Source organism: Leptonotus elevatus, chromosome 4, assembly GCF_054856555.1.
Source record: "Leptonotus elevatus isolate MCC_2025b chromosome 4, RoL_Lele_1.0, whole genome shotgun sequence".
NCBI lineage: Eukaryota > Metazoa > Chordata > Actinopteri > Syngnathiformes > Syngnathidae > Leptonotus > Leptonotus elevatus.
The window spans coordinates 14,284,633-14,299,707 of NC_141242.1; the positions used below are offsets into that span (position 1 = coordinate 14,284,633).

The window sequence follows — 15,075 nt, forward strand, 5'->3', positions numbered from 1 at the left end:
ATAACCGAACAGTACATTTGAATAATATTTGGAATTTCTGAGCAGTCTGAGTGAGGCAGTGCCCTCAGAAAATGGTCAGTTGTGTTTGGCCATGTCGCTCGGTTTGCGGTGAGCGTTAAATAACCTTTACAGGGAAACTTAAGTGGACCTCATCTCTTAAGTTTTGCAAGGGGTTTACACTGGGAAATGTTGTCGAAATGTTGTCTCCTATGGGCTTTGATGTGATTAAGGGGGATAGACAACACTTGATTTGACTGCGCATAATCGAAATGCCTGCCTTTTACAACATGACACACCCAAAAGTAGCATCCCTAGGATTTTTTTGAAAAAGAAAGCCCCCAACATAATTTACTGAACCACACAAAATTGGTGGACGTGTCTTATAAAAAGATCAAAAAGCCTCAAAGACCTGTACCCGAAATTAGAAAGGGAGTCAACAGTTATGGATTACTGCTGCTTGTAGCTTTAATTATTACTCTGTTGACAAATAATTTGCTTTTTTTATTACTCCCTTCTTCCAAAAAGTACAATCGAGGCAACTGGACTATTCTTGGTTGTAAAGCCATTTCTACTTTAATCCAAAATGGTTAATCCGTTCCAAATCTTCAGTGTAGTATCCCCAACTGTTTGTGGATCTGGTTGTGTCTCCAGGGGGAACTCGACACCTAAGATTTAGAACTTGAGAAGTCTTTTGGATTAACGGTGAAACATCTTCATCAACCGAGCCCCGTTTAACTCTTTCAGACCGTCATGATCTGGATCATCCTTGATTTTAAATGAGATGATAATGCAAATCGGAAACAATTCCCAGGTGACCCCAACAACATTTGAAAGGACGTTTGCCCAGATATTCTATGTCCACACGGGGACACTTGTGAGTTAATTAAATACAGGTTGTACTGTACGCTATTTTGACAAGGTCAAAATTGGATCTGGTAGTCGATGCAAAGACCGCAAGAAGGCTTTTCACCAGAGACACGACACACCATTAATTCAGTCATGTTCAAATACATCTGAAGATACATCCTTGGAGATTTTATTCTGATACTGTCAGGCAGCGATAAGGCAGCGTGTGCTCTTATCTTGCGTTGATCAGTGACGAGCCCACGGAGCTGTAGATGTATCACTCGATGTATTATTTGAACAACAGCTTTGGATGGAGCTCGGGAAAGGGGGGAACAGGAGGGGATCCTGTAGGTCACAGTCTTACAGACTGTGTGTGTGTGTGGTGAGAAGCCTCAGGTGTACACTCTGTCACCTCAAGGCCAATTTCCTTGTTTGCATCAACTGATAATGCAGACAGACGATGCTCAACTTGCGTGTGCTAAAACACATTTCTGTCACTATGCAAACAAGACTGCCATTGTTGCTTCTCTGCACAATTTTGGGACTAAAGCTAAATAACTGGTTAAAAGTACGAGGGCTCCAAATACTAGTTAGTATACATGATCAAGTGATGCAAACAAGGTAACCAATATACTTTATTTCCTCAAATAGCAGCCAGGAGGGATGTTTAATTACTCGACTGCTCTGTGCTTTTACATTACGAAGTTTCAGTCATTTTTCAACCCTAAAGCTTGGAGAGCAAATTCATTATCCTTCATTTGTAAATACACGACTCCCAGAAAGTTCGGAATTTGAGGATTTGGGGTGAATTAAATGAAACGCTGATTCAAAATGCACTACGCCCTACACAAGTCAATCTAATGTGACCTTCTGTAAACGTTTGAAAGTTCAACTGATCAATGTTTACTACTTTCTGTACATCTTGCAGTTCTCCTACAAGAAGTCAGGTGTTTGAGCTTCCATGCCTTTCTGTGACTCTTCCAGTCTATATCTCTCTCTCTTAAGTTCTACCCTGTGTATAAATTCCCCATGCATCTCTCATTCGTTGTTTCCGCACTCCGATGCTCGTCATTGCTTCAGTTGACATACCACAAACACAAAATGATGTTCGTGATTGGCTGGCCTTAACTTTGCATTCAAAGACGAGCTTAAAAATGAGTACATGCAGTTTTGAGCAGGGAAAACCTGTATTGCTGATTTTCAGATATTAATTTAATATAAGTACTTTGAAAGTTCATATTGAGAGTGCTGCGGGTCAACCAGGACAATAATTAGTCCATTCCTGGATTAATCAAATCAAGATGCGCACAAAGTACTGTAACATTGAAAAGTTGGACATGAACATTACAAAGTTAGAGAAGGTCACATGAAGTTCACCTCAAAGTTGCACCCGAAGGCTGAACATTCCAAAGTTTTCTAAGTAGTGTATATGAACATGTTACACAGATTTTGCTCTAGGCTGTCTTTTTAAACTCTGACATAAACATCCGTTTTACAGATCCCATGTTTGTGTTCTTTGTGAGCGGTGAACAAATCCAACAGTTAACTCTTTGGTATTGCTGACAAGCAGATAATACAGGAACATTATAACAATAACAAACAGGCTTTACTATATAGACGACACAACTGGTGACCTGTTAGATTGGATGCCACTATGTGAGGAAATACAGTATTTAAGTAAATGAAACAAAACTAATAAATGTGTAGAAGGGAGTAGTCTTCAGAAGGATTAGTTGACAAGCTGGTTAGGAAACAGTGTTTAAAAAAACAAAAACAAAAAGTTTACCCTAGTGTCTACAACCTTAGGGTTTACTCTCTCCAGTGTCCTCACATCTGCAGAAATAAAAAGCACTTTGTTGTTCTCTCAGGCATAGCGTGATTGCCGCCAACACTCAAACACACACCAACAGTAGTTGTTGGGAAAACGACTCTTAAGCTTCATATATTGTAAACATTGCAATGGTGCTCCACTTTTTAATATCAGTTCCTAGAGTTTATTTGGATTATTACCTGGCACCTGCTACAGGAGACTTCCTTCCAGGATCGAGTGATGCTCCCAGTGGTTCCTCTCCCAATGACCGCGTGTCTTTATTTAGCTGCTGTAGTCGTGAACTGAGCTCCCCCATCACAGAGGGTTTCGCCCCCTCATCAGCACCCAGCCCTAGTCCCAGCCCGCCGAGGTTGCCCAAACTCCCAATACCGAGCCCCACTCCTGGCCCACGGGGCTCCACCGGGTCCCCCCATAGCTTGGACCGCCGCTGGAAGAGGTAGCGCGGCTTGGTGGGTGCTAGTCCGGTCACGGAGGCTGAGCCGCCGGGGGGCAGCCCGGCTCCTCCGGCCACCGCCGCAGCCAGCGCCGCAGCCTGTTGCTGGGATAGCAGCTCACTATCAGAACTCTGCTTCAGCAGAGGGTCCCTGAAGGTGACGGGGCCTTTACTGCCTCCTAAGTGGGACTTGAGTCTGGGCTTTGGAGGCACTGGCGGCTTGTCGAGCACAAAAGTCTGCCCGTCGGCATAGGAAGTGTGTGTGGTGTGTGTGTCGGCTGGTTCGCCACTTTCTGAGGACAGCGTGGACATGCTGGAAACCGTGGAGACAGTGCTGGTGGTCTCGAGGTGGTGGTCTCTCTCCCGCTCGCTAGAGCTGCGCGTGTCGGCCTCTTCCACGCCTGAATCGGCTGCAGAGCCGGACTCGCCCACTGGTGGGGGCTCCAGGGGGTCCGAGGGTTTCCCTGAGACAGCTGCTGCACTGAGCGGAGCGCTGGGTGGAGGCGGGAGCTGTGGTGGAGGCTGAGGCTGGGTGGGGGTTACAGTCAGGGTAATCAGGGTTGAGGGCGTTTGGGGAGTGGGTGTTGGCGGGGTGGTGGGTGAAGGGACAGATGGTTTGCTTGGGGATAATAAAATACCCTTTGCCTGAGCCTGTGCCGCCAGTCCGTTGGCAAACTCATCAGGCGGTGGGACAAAACCGATCTTACGCAACTCCTCGCGTGTTTCCTCATCACTGGAGGACAGCATGACGGGGGGCAGCGTCACCGTGTATGGATCAGTGTCCTCCTCCGAGCTTCCTGGAACCAGAGCCTTCTCGAGAGCTGGACTGGCAGCACGCTGACTCTGAAGCTGGGGCAAAGAGACTGTGGGACTGGGGGACTTGTTCCGTGGACTTAGAGACTTACTCGACTCTTTGGATGTCACGACAGTTTTCTGCTCTAATTCTGGACCCCTGCCACCAGCCTGGCCGTTACTAGTCGCATGGACCATGATCAGTCCTGCCGTTTTCTGCTGTGACGTGTCCATAATACTGATCAACATGCTCTTCTTGTCTTCTAGCGTATTTTCCTCCTTCCTCTCCTCAATCCTGGCCTCCATCTCCTGGTGGAACGACACACTTGATGGTGACCATGGTGGTTTGGTGGGCTGAGGGAACACTGAAGCTGGGATGGATCCAAGGCCAAGCCCCGCTCCCTTGGAGCTTTGAGATGTAAAAGAAGGAGATGTGGGTGGCCCTTCTCCATGTGGAGACTCTTTGGTCTGAGTGTCAATGAATATTACGCCCTGGCCCACCCGCTCCTGTTTAGTCCGTGGCTCTGGGCTGCTAGTTGGGGATTGGCTCTGGGAGGTCAGCGCCCTCTCCCTTGCGGCCAGCGCAAGAGCCAGAGGGGAATTGGGATCCAGGGGCTTTCCTGTCAACGGATGGATAAAGGTGGTCCCGCTAGGTGAGGGGCTCAAGGCCAAGGCAGGAGGTGGCAACTGGCCAAGCTCTCTGGTGAGTATCCTCTCATCGACGGAGTGAGACTGAGTCAGAGAGGGGACCTCCGTTCCGGCGGAGGACACCCCCTCCATCGTTCCGACAGAAAGGAAGACAGTGGATCTACGCCGCTCCTCCAGGCGACGCTCACGGTCTTTTACTGCTCCAGCAATGGCGGCAGCAAAGGGGCCCTTACCCTGAAACATGGCCTCGCCCTGGGCCCGCAAACGCTCCCGCTCGGCCATCAGCTGCTGCTGGTAGTAGTCTGCACGGCTGGTGCGCGTGTGGCCGTGTGGGAGTCGTCCTGAGGGTGAGCTCTCTCGGGAGTGGGCAGCTGCGAAGGCCAAATTTGCTTTTTCTTGTGCATCCTCCACCTGGAACAACAGGGATACTTTATATAGAAGAAGTAGTCCATTTTCAGTACTAAGATCCTTTCCTACGGCAACATGCCGTTAACTACCACTAACGCAGTAGAAAAGTCAAATGACAGTACATTTTTGCATGAAAAACACTGTCAAGGTACCACTGCATAAAGACAGACGACCTCTCAAACTTACATTAACATCATCCCTGAGTGGGAACTAAACCCACGCTGCCTGCATGGAAGTCAGGCAAGTGACTCATTAAAAATCAGTGACTACAGAGGACCCCCATTACACATTTTCAAAGGCTCTAGTCCTGGATTTCAAGGACGCAGTATGAAAATAAATGAGAGGCCAGTTCAACTAACAAATATCACTTACCTGTAATTGCTTCACCAGGGGGCTCTTCTTCCTCTGAGGCTTGGTAGGTGTGTACAGTCCAATGCTGAATTGGCCCACATTAGCGTAGGGGTTGTCAATGATCCGCCCCTTCCGTTTTATTCGCTCGGGCGGAGTAGCAGCAGAAGGCCGGGGGATTTCTGTGGGTTCTACAGGTAGATGGGAAGAGTCCTGCAGGATGATCATGGAGCGCGCTTTCTTCTGTCTCTCCATCTGGGCGGCCTGCCGTTGAGCCGCCTCGTAGGGCAGGTCCAGAGAGGAGGGCTTAAAGCTGGAGCGTCCCCCGGGTTCGTGGCCCTGACTCTGGGTCCGCGACGGGGGCGGCGGTGGACAGAAAGCTGGGGGAGGTCCCGTGTCCAGGTAATAGGGAGGCGGAGGAGGTGCTGTTTGTGGAGGAGGTGGGATGGGATGAGGCTGCGGGTGTTCTCGAAGGCTGTCTGTCATGGAGGAACTGCGGGGGAAGCGGTGCTCACCTTCCAGGGCAGATAGCTGATCCTCCTCTGTGGCACCTGCAGGGCACACCACATTTAAGGATGAGGATTACAGTAAACTCAGGAAAACAGACCTTTTGTTAACGGCCCAGCAGGTCCAGGCTACTTCACACTTTAATCTTGCTTTGTGTGAAAGTGTCACCTAGCACAGTCAACAGCTTATCCTTTTAACACATTTTTTTCAAGGCTTTTTAAATCTTTGTCTGACTTATTCAACACTTCATTAAACATGAATTAAGTGAGTGGCTCACACAGCAAAATCTTTCAGTGATACTTGGAGGATTAAAACTGTATATCTGGCTATGAATTTAACAATATACCCCACAATTGAGCTGTACACCCTGTTTATCACAAAACATTAAACAAAAGACAATACAGTACAAAATACTGTATTTAAATTTGTAATATTTTAACACCAAAATGTCCAACCAAACCATAGAATTTTGTCCAATGAAAGTCTGCGAGCTTAATGCTAACATATTGAGCCTTATTTTTGTGCCCCCATTCGTGCATCTGCATATGACAAGCATGATAGTTGCACAGCAGTATAGGGGATGCTCTAAAAATATTTTCAAGATGATGATAATAATAATTTGTTCAATGAATTGATTGGTTAAAGTTAAAGTACCATTGATTGTCACACCCAACTAAGTGGGTTCTCTGCATTTGACCCATCCCCTGAGGGAGCGGTGAGCAGCAGCAGCGGCCGCGCTCGGGAATCATTTGGTGATCTAACCCCCCAATTCCAACCTTTAATGCTGAGTGTCAAGCAGGGAGGCAAAAGGGTCCAATTTAGTATGACCCGACCAGGGATTGAACCCATGACCTCCCAGTCTCAGGGTGGACACTACCACTAGCTTACTGAGCTAGTCGTACAATAGTTCAGAGGGATTGCCCAAAGCAGTTGTCATATTTATGAATGAAATACGATGACATCCATATCCACGGACGGGGCTCAGAATCAGTCTGCCTGTGCCTCGATCAAATACACCAAAATTGCGTCACACCACCTGCGCCACTAGTTTGACCTGCTTTTAGCCGGTCTATAATCTAGTCCACCTACTGTCACCAAATTTAATGAAAAACATGCCACATTTGAAATTGAAAAGCTATAGATGGCCTAATGAAAAATTTGCAGAGATGTTGCGGTAACTCTAAACTTTCAAACAGCTGCCACTTTAACCGAGATGCAGCACAACAACGCAAAAAAGACAATTATATAACAATATTTCACTAACAAAATGCCCAAACACACCATAGAATTTTTAGAAAGATGCTAACTTAATGCTAATCTATAATGTGAAACATAAATGGGCAAAGAGTGTTGTGGAAGAGAATTGTTCTGCCTATTAAAATATGTCAACGGCAATAGATAAAGATGCATAATTGTCACACCTAATGATTTCTCACAGCACATCATAAGTGGTTGTGACCGTCTGCCCTAATGGATAGCACAGTAACATGATAGGTGATTGTTTTACCAAATGACTTGGTCCTGGACATCCCCCTAGGTAGTGCCATATGACCTCTCTCCATGGCTGGATGAAAACCTCCATGTAGTGTCATCCCTTGTCGCTCAAACAGTGACTGCAGCCAAACCACCCACACAAATTGAAATGTGTTACGTTATATGTTTAGAGTGAGGTGCTGATCTTTGAGTAGGCGCACGTACACTGATCTCTGCTGGTGTTATTCTCCTGCTGGTGGGCCGCTGCTTGACGGTGGCTGCCCTGTAATCCGCCTCTGGGGGTTGAGAGCGTAACATGGACTCCTGGGATGCCAACATCTCGTCGAGTCTCTCTATTGAGAAGGCAAATGAGCCGGAACTAAGTACGTAAGAAAGCAATGAGACACATGAGGAGGCGACCGCCGCATCATTCTTTAAACTGCTAGACACAAAAGAGAATACAAATGATGACATGACGAGTGACATTTGAAGGTATGCCATTTAATGCAGTGATTTGCCAAATGTGGTACAAGGATTCTCTCTGATGGTAAATGAAAGAATCACTGAATTAAATGTTCAGTGCATAATATCACAATGGCTTAATTATTTTTGACAGTACATTTGCTAAGTACAATTCAGTTGTATTCAGAGGTTGGTAGTGACACGCTATATTTACTCAAGTAACTTTTGGGGCAAGCTGTACTTGAATATATATGTTAAGAGTAGCAGTACATTTACTCTATTACATTAAGCTGCATTTTTATTTAATTATTAATTCATCGCTTGCACGATGAATTTATTTTTCTTATTATTTTGTCTGCGAGACTTCCTGCTCTGGTGCTGTACACCAATCAAATGTATGTACTCATTAGTGACGTTTGACTCAAACATACAAGCAGCCACATGACCACACACAGTTTTCGCAGGCTACAAAGAATGGCCAAAAAAGTGGAGAGGCATCACTGTGACACTCCGTTTCAAGAAGCAAAACACTCCTGGCGTCACATTAAGCTCATGTTGTTCACATTAAAGCGTACGTTTTCTAATGAGCAGCCTACAAAAGCTCAACGGCTAATTTGAGAAAGCACCTTGCGGTAAGCTGCGCAAATGCTAACAATTTTATGCTCATACGTAGCCAAACAGTCAAATGTGCATCTTTTGGAGTCGACACCTACACACAGTTAGTTTAATTTAGGTACAATAAAACATAGCTATACTAAAAAGCCTATATTTTATCAATAAACTTGGTAATATAAGATTACTATGAAGAAATGTTAGCAAAAAATATGTCTTTGCCCAACAAAACAAACCAGAGCAGTGATAAAATATCTGACTCTCTTGCCTCAGACTCACCTCCTCTTCTCCTCCGAGCAGAAGCTTGGTAGACAACGAAAGCATCAGCAGAGGAGAGAAAAAGCACAACAAGCCAAGAGAAGTAACTATTGTCAAAGTTAGTGGGGGGGAAAAGGAAAGCAGAAAGAAGGATAGGCTATGGAAAACCGTTTGATTATTTATATAATATCCTTGATATCCGGCTTAAGGTCCATGTACTAGTTCGCTCTTTGACTTCAATAGTAAGACTAGAACAACTACAGTAAAAAAAAAAAAAAATCACAGTGTATTTTTTTTTCTTGCTATTTTCACTACTGTATGGACAAAAAGCATATGGACCTTAAGGTGGACATGAAGCAGATCGGCTTTCCATAAGAGAATGATAGCATGGAGAGGACACATGCCCCAAAACGCAAACACTCACCCAATTCCTCCAACTCGGCCGTCATGGACTTGGAGCGCAGCGTGAGCGTGGTGCTGGGGGCTCTTTTGGGAGGCGGCGGCGCTGTGGAAAAAAGGCACGGCGTTGAAGAGGACCACTGTGATTTTGAAGACCGTGATGGAAAATCTTTGGCTTTGCGGCTCAGCGCCCTCCGAGCCTCCCGCAAACGGCCGGCCCATGCCGCCGTTGCCTTTGTTTTGATCAGATCCGATTCAGACGGAGCTCTATGCTGGGAGCTCGACTTCTTCATGCCTCCGCCTGTCTACTGAGGCTCGATTAGTTGGGAGGTGTTTTGTCGATCACGCCCACACGTAACATTGCATCGAGGGAAAATGTGGTCCATGGATGCTATGTGAAACACAAGCCAAAGCAGCTTGGATACACAAGCTGGTCCTCACTCATGTGGGGCCTGATTTACAGCCTTTTGCCCTTTCAGTGGCTGTATTGGTTTCATGTATGGAACATTTGTGAGAGAATCTAAAGTGGAAAGGTTTCAAGTGATGGAATCGGAAGTGTTAGTGGAAAAAAACTAACATATAATTGAGTTGCACAATAGAAATCAGTCGCGCAGGTGATATGGCATGACTCCTTCTTGTGACTGCTTACAAGCCAGATCAAGCAGAAGCCCCAAATTTGCGTTGCTGAATAGATATGTCAGAATTTTTTTTGTTTCTGGCATTTCCAAAAAAGTACACGAGTGGAAAGGATCTGTTTAAACTGATGCCTCTCATTTTGCCTACACCTCCTCCTACGGTAACGCAACCATGGTTACGCACGGCGGTACCGGTTTGCACTTAAATCAACCTTTCGCAGAACACGCCAAATAAACTGCAGCAATTTTACCAGTTTGGCAGACCCAAGTCTGGGTGTGCCCGGTTAGTAGCTCAGCTTTAACATCTGTTGGCGTGAGCAATCAAGTTTGCTCTTTATTGCACGTGCAACCCTTTTAGTAAATCAGGCCCTTGGAGGACAAAACGACATCTGTGCTGACAGATGGAGAGAAGACAATGGTTTAACAGCTAAGGAGAACGATATGCACCAGACATCACACCTCCACGCTCGCTGGAGTTTTGTAGTCCTTCAAATGCTCAGTGCTGCTCACTTTAAAACATGTATTCAAGTATCTCAGGTGTGTGAGATATAGTCCCTATATGTAGAAAGTTTACTACCGAGAGACCTGAGAAAAAAACTTCAGCTCACAGTCAAAAAGTCAGTGCACCACAATTGAGTCCTTCCGTGAAAAAAAAATGCATCCAATCATACGTAAGTCCACAGTCAACAGTCCTGGTCTTCGGCGATTCTGTATGTGTGCGGGTTGTGCCGCAGCATTAGTGGAGACGGAGGAGGTTTGCAAAAAAGAGAGAGGAACCAGTCCGAGAGGTAGAGAGAGCCTGTTGCTATAATGCAATGCTTAATTCAAAACATGCGGTGTAGTCGCCATGACAACGGTGGCGAGGAGCACCAAAGATGCAGAAGTGCAGGGAGACTTTGTGTTTTCCATGTGCATTTCATAACAGTACAAGACGTGCATGCAGTAAAGTCTCAAATGCATCTGAGGAGCAGCCGGACACATTGAGATTGTTGGCAAGGAAGGAATCAGTGGCTTGCTCAAGGTTAGGGTTATTAGTAATTAGCAGCTCCTCAATCAGCTGACTTTAGGCTACTTGTAATTTTGTTGTCCAAGTCAAGTTAATTTATATAGCCCTTAATCACACAAGAGTCCCAAAGGGCTTCACATGCCCGCAGTTGACAAATACCAACGACGTCCAACTAATTTCAAATTTTTGGGTCATGTGATATAGGGCAAGAGGTAGGGATGTAACGATATCCAAACATCACGATACGATATTATCACGATATTAAGGTCACAATACGATAATTATCACAATATTGTGAAAAAAAAAGAGCTCATACTAAAAAACAACAACAATATTGTGCTTTTGTACATTACAGCAATAAAAAGCACACATTGAGTTCTTCCACATATTGACTCTGTTCACAAGCGTTTACATTTTTATTTATTTATTACATTCCCCTTCATCTGACCATTAGCATGGATTTTAAACACAGAAGAGCCAAAACATGCCTCATGAAAATTAAACTGCACTAAAAAACTAGCCACCAGAGGGTGCTAGAAATGCACAAATGGAAATCAACCCGACTTTTTTAACAGATGCGCTGCTTTTAATATCGTGACATGACGACAACGGTATGTGGAAGTTTTAATATTGTTTTAATATTGTGGCATCACGATATTGCCGTTATCGTTACATCCCTAGCAAGAGGCGGGTTAGACAATGGGCTAGTTGCCAGCAGATTGCAGATCTCGCCAAGAATGAGTTTGAATTTTGGTTGTCTGTTGACTTTGGGTGAGAGGCAAGATTAACAACCTGGACCAGTCACCATTCCATCACAGGGCACATATAGACAGACGAGCATTCTCACTTAAATTCACACCTATGGACAATTTAGACCAAGATTCAAACTCAAAACCTCTAGACTGTGAGGCGGATGTTCCCCTCACATGCTCATGCACATGCACGGTGGTGTTTACCTTTCTTGCGGACAACTTCCTCCGACTCCGGTTTACGCGTGACAGACACCACCTTCATCAGCAGCCGGTTGCCTCCTTGCCGGATTAACGACACCACCTGCTTGTGGCCGACCTTCACCACGTTCACGCTGTTCACCTAATGGGCGCCACACGTGCACAAAAACGTAATTTTAATTTACACATGCCTCATCTTATCACTCTTTTGAGTTACAAGCTGTTGCTTGAGTAAAAAGGAAAAGTGAATTACAAGTGAGCTTTTTTTTCGAACCATGAGTCCTAAGAAAAGTGAGTGCTGAGAAGAAGCAGATAATTTCTACACTGCTGTCCTCTAGATGACAGTGAACAGTTATTCAAAAGAGGACAAATGTGTTTGCTTCAAGCTTTTTATTGACACCCCAAGTTGAAGTTTACGCTAAAACTTAAACCTAAAACAAAGAATTACACATATTTAACCAAAGCACATAAAAGTTCACTAGCCTAATGCTAACACAAAATCTGAAACACTATAGAAGGGTTAACAAATGTAGCAGCACTGTTGCAGTACTTATAAACCTTTAACATACTGCTATTGTAGCAAAAAAAATTAAAAATGTGTAAGACATGTTATTTTAAATATAAAGTTGCCATTTCCTTCAAAGATATCTCTCGCTAATAAAAGCCAATTTGGCAAACCCTCCCAGGTTAGCTTAGCACTAGCTAGCCGGTACGACATAACATAGATGGATTTAAAACTTTACCAAAAGCGAAAAACACCCAGGAGGTTAAATTCAGATGGGCCCACAAAGATAGTAAAACAAACGTGGTATGTGTGTGTGTGTGTGTGAGTGTGCGTGCGAGCGATTACCTCGATGAGAAAGTCTCCCGTCCTCAGTCCGGCCCTCCAGGCCACACCCTCCACATCCACTGACTCCAGATACTGCAGAGCTGGGAAGGCTGGAGTAGGCGTAAACTCTTCGATGGGCGTCTCGGCTAAGCGAGCACAAGTGGATTTAGTGGTCACGCTGAGGTTTTGACATAATCCAAAAGAGAATACTTTCAGCTTTCCATTGTTATCTACCATAAGCTACGCTACGCTAGTCATGAGTTATTACCAATATTGCCTATTGCACTACTTGAAGGAACGTCAATACAGTAAACCAATCAGAGGCCAGTATTTTGGGGCCATGAACTCCACCATAGCAGGATTCCTAGCCTAATTATGGCTCATAATGACGTAGAATTATAAAATGAGCACAAAATTCCCAAAAGGGTATCGTCAGCTTTATACTGGATACCTGAGTGTTTGGGATTCTCTGCGTGGATATTTATGACGCCAAAGTAATGAGCGATAGTTTTGCAATAGTTTGAGATAATACTGACTACTTTGTTGGGGACCTTTTCAAGGTGAAATTTTTGAACACTTTCCAATGTTCAAATCATGAAAATGAAACTTTTCATCGATGAAAGAGTCAAGTGTGGGAGTTTCACCAACTTAATAACCATTATTGCCTTGTATCTCAAAATCTACGGCACTTCGGACTCATTTTGCTATGCCGGGTCACAATTTAAAGTCTTCAATGAATCTAACATGCTTGTTTAGGAGTGTGAGAGGAAGCTGCAGTACCCAACTATAGACAGGGGGAGCCAAGATTATAATACCGCGACCACGAGTCCACCATGCTGCCTTGTTATGGGCCTGCTAAACGGAGCAAGCAGCAGTTTCTTTCTTGTGATCCTGAATATTTGTTGAGAAGCACCACTGCATACAACGTCATGTTTGAAAACACACACTTTTTTCTGAAGCGCACTAATTGGACTGCATCGCTACAGTGTAAAAAGACAGCTCCACTGGTATTGATTGATATAGAAGTAAAAGTAGTCTCCCGCCAAGGTGCCTTAGCGGAGGTTGCCACGGTAACCGCCTGTCACATCCTCCCCCCGCACCCATCGATGGGGGGGACAGGGCACATGCGTACGAGTAAAACGCATTCACCCCGAAGGAAATGAGTACAGTGGCCATACTGGTGGAATAGATGTATAGAGAATAGAGGTTGCCAAGCAATATGAAGAGAAGGAGCGAAGGAGAGAGGGAGGAGGAAAGAAAAGATGAGAGAGAGGAGAGGTGTTTGCAAAATGTGAGTGCTATGTGTGAGCAGCAGATGGGACAGCGAGCTGGCGGCTCTCTCACACACACACCTCTGAGTCCACAAGCATGTTGACCAAAGCTGCTACTGACTCATGATACAGTGCATTCATCCACAGCACATTGCGCTAGTGGTTAGTTTGTCTGTCTCGCAGTCGAAAGGGTTCAAGACTTTGCGTATTCCTCCCGTGCTTGTGTGGATTTTCTCCCAAAACACAAATCACACAGAAAGGCCAGAGAGTGGATTCGAACCACCAACTCCAGAGCTGCGAGGCGGATTTGTTAACCACGTGGTCACCGAGCCTGTTCGGTAAATAACTCTAGAATCCACTACGGTTATCATCATGCTGACCTTTTGCTCCACGAAGGACAAAACCAAAGCCCTCGTTTTCTTTCTTCTGTAAGACGGCATTCTTCTCCTCTATGATGTAATCACTGGGGAGAGAACAGATGAATAAAATAAGTATGACTGTGGAACTCTGCACACACACACACACACAGACACACACACACACACTGGCCAAAGGCCGCTGCGACTGAAGTGCGGCTCAGCAGCATCTTAAGCAACCCACCACTTAAGTGACAGATGCGAGAGGCTCAGACCTGATGCTGACGACAGATCATAGAAAGTACAGACTTATAGCAGGACATTTTTGTAGCTGTAGGAAGTAGAAGTAAAATGTCATCACAAAAATAAAATCACGAATTTCGGTACACTTCAATGCAAACTCAAAACAGTCACACTTGGCTCTGTAATGTTGCGGCCACTCCAACATCAAAACAAACGTTTTAGTAAGCAGGGTGTGAAATGACTCATTAGCCATTGCGCTCGCTCTCCCGTTAGCTTAGCAACGCACCATTTGGCACTCAAGACTTACCAAGAGAACACGGAGCTCATGCTGGTGCAAGCGTCTGATCGGAAACAAACTTTTCTGCAAGAGGGAGGCCAAAGGTGCTCTGTATTAAGTCATACCAAACGCTCGCCATTGTGAAAATGCAGCGATGATTGTTTTAAAGTGATATGGAAATCAAATTGACTTGAGTAAACTGGAATACGCAATTCTGGCCTTCCTCTATTGGCTGCCTGTGCAGTTTAGAGTTTATTTTAAACTTAACAAGAAATCTGTTGAAATGTCAAGCTTACGCATTGCCCAGCTCGTAAAACTATCATGCATACATAAAGAAAAGTAATAATATCTGTCCTTTAGGATGTGAATCCTTTATTGCTCAACATGTATTTTGAATTTCAGTATCAGACTTGAATGTGGGCAGTGGCCGCGTTGACATATTGGACGCGTATGGTTGTTGACCGTCAATTGTACCGCGCATGCCGAGGGTA

General features: G+C 45.0%; 1 protein-coding gene across 9 annotated transcripts in view; it reads right to left on the reverse strand.

The window, feature by feature from the left end:
• The window catches only part of shank3a (SH3 and multiple ankyrin repeat domains 3a), a 167,960-nt gene that overhangs the window by 11,652 nt on the left and 141,233 nt on the right, over window positions 1-15,075 (reverse strand). For 6 of the 9 annotated variants that reach the window (XM_086074696.1, XM_086074694.1, XM_086074693.1 and 3 more), the window contains 9 exons: window positions 14,089-14,171; window positions 12,459-12,583; window positions 11,615-11,750; window positions 9,043-9,123; window positions 8,640-8,663; window positions 7,512-7,639; window positions 7,321-7,426; window positions 5,331-5,857; window positions 2,857-4,961 (listed from right to left, as the gene is read on the reverse strand). In XM_086074696.1, the coding sequence (XP_085930822.1) occupies window positions 2,857-4,961; window positions 5,331-5,857; window positions 7,321-7,426; window positions 7,512-7,639; window positions 8,640-8,663; window positions 9,043-9,123; window positions 11,615-11,750; window positions 12,459-12,583; window positions 14,089-14,171 (3,315 nt within the window). Of the gene's footprint in view, window positions 1-2,632; window positions 2,680-2,856; window positions 4,962-5,330; window positions 5,858-7,320; window positions 7,427-7,511; window positions 7,640-8,639; window positions 8,664-9,042; window positions 9,124-11,614; window positions 11,751-12,458; window positions 12,584-14,088; window positions 14,172-15,075 lie in introns of all 9 variants that reach the window. The other 3 variants (XR_015094695.1, XM_086074695.1, XM_086074699.1) reach the window with 3 other exon arrangements.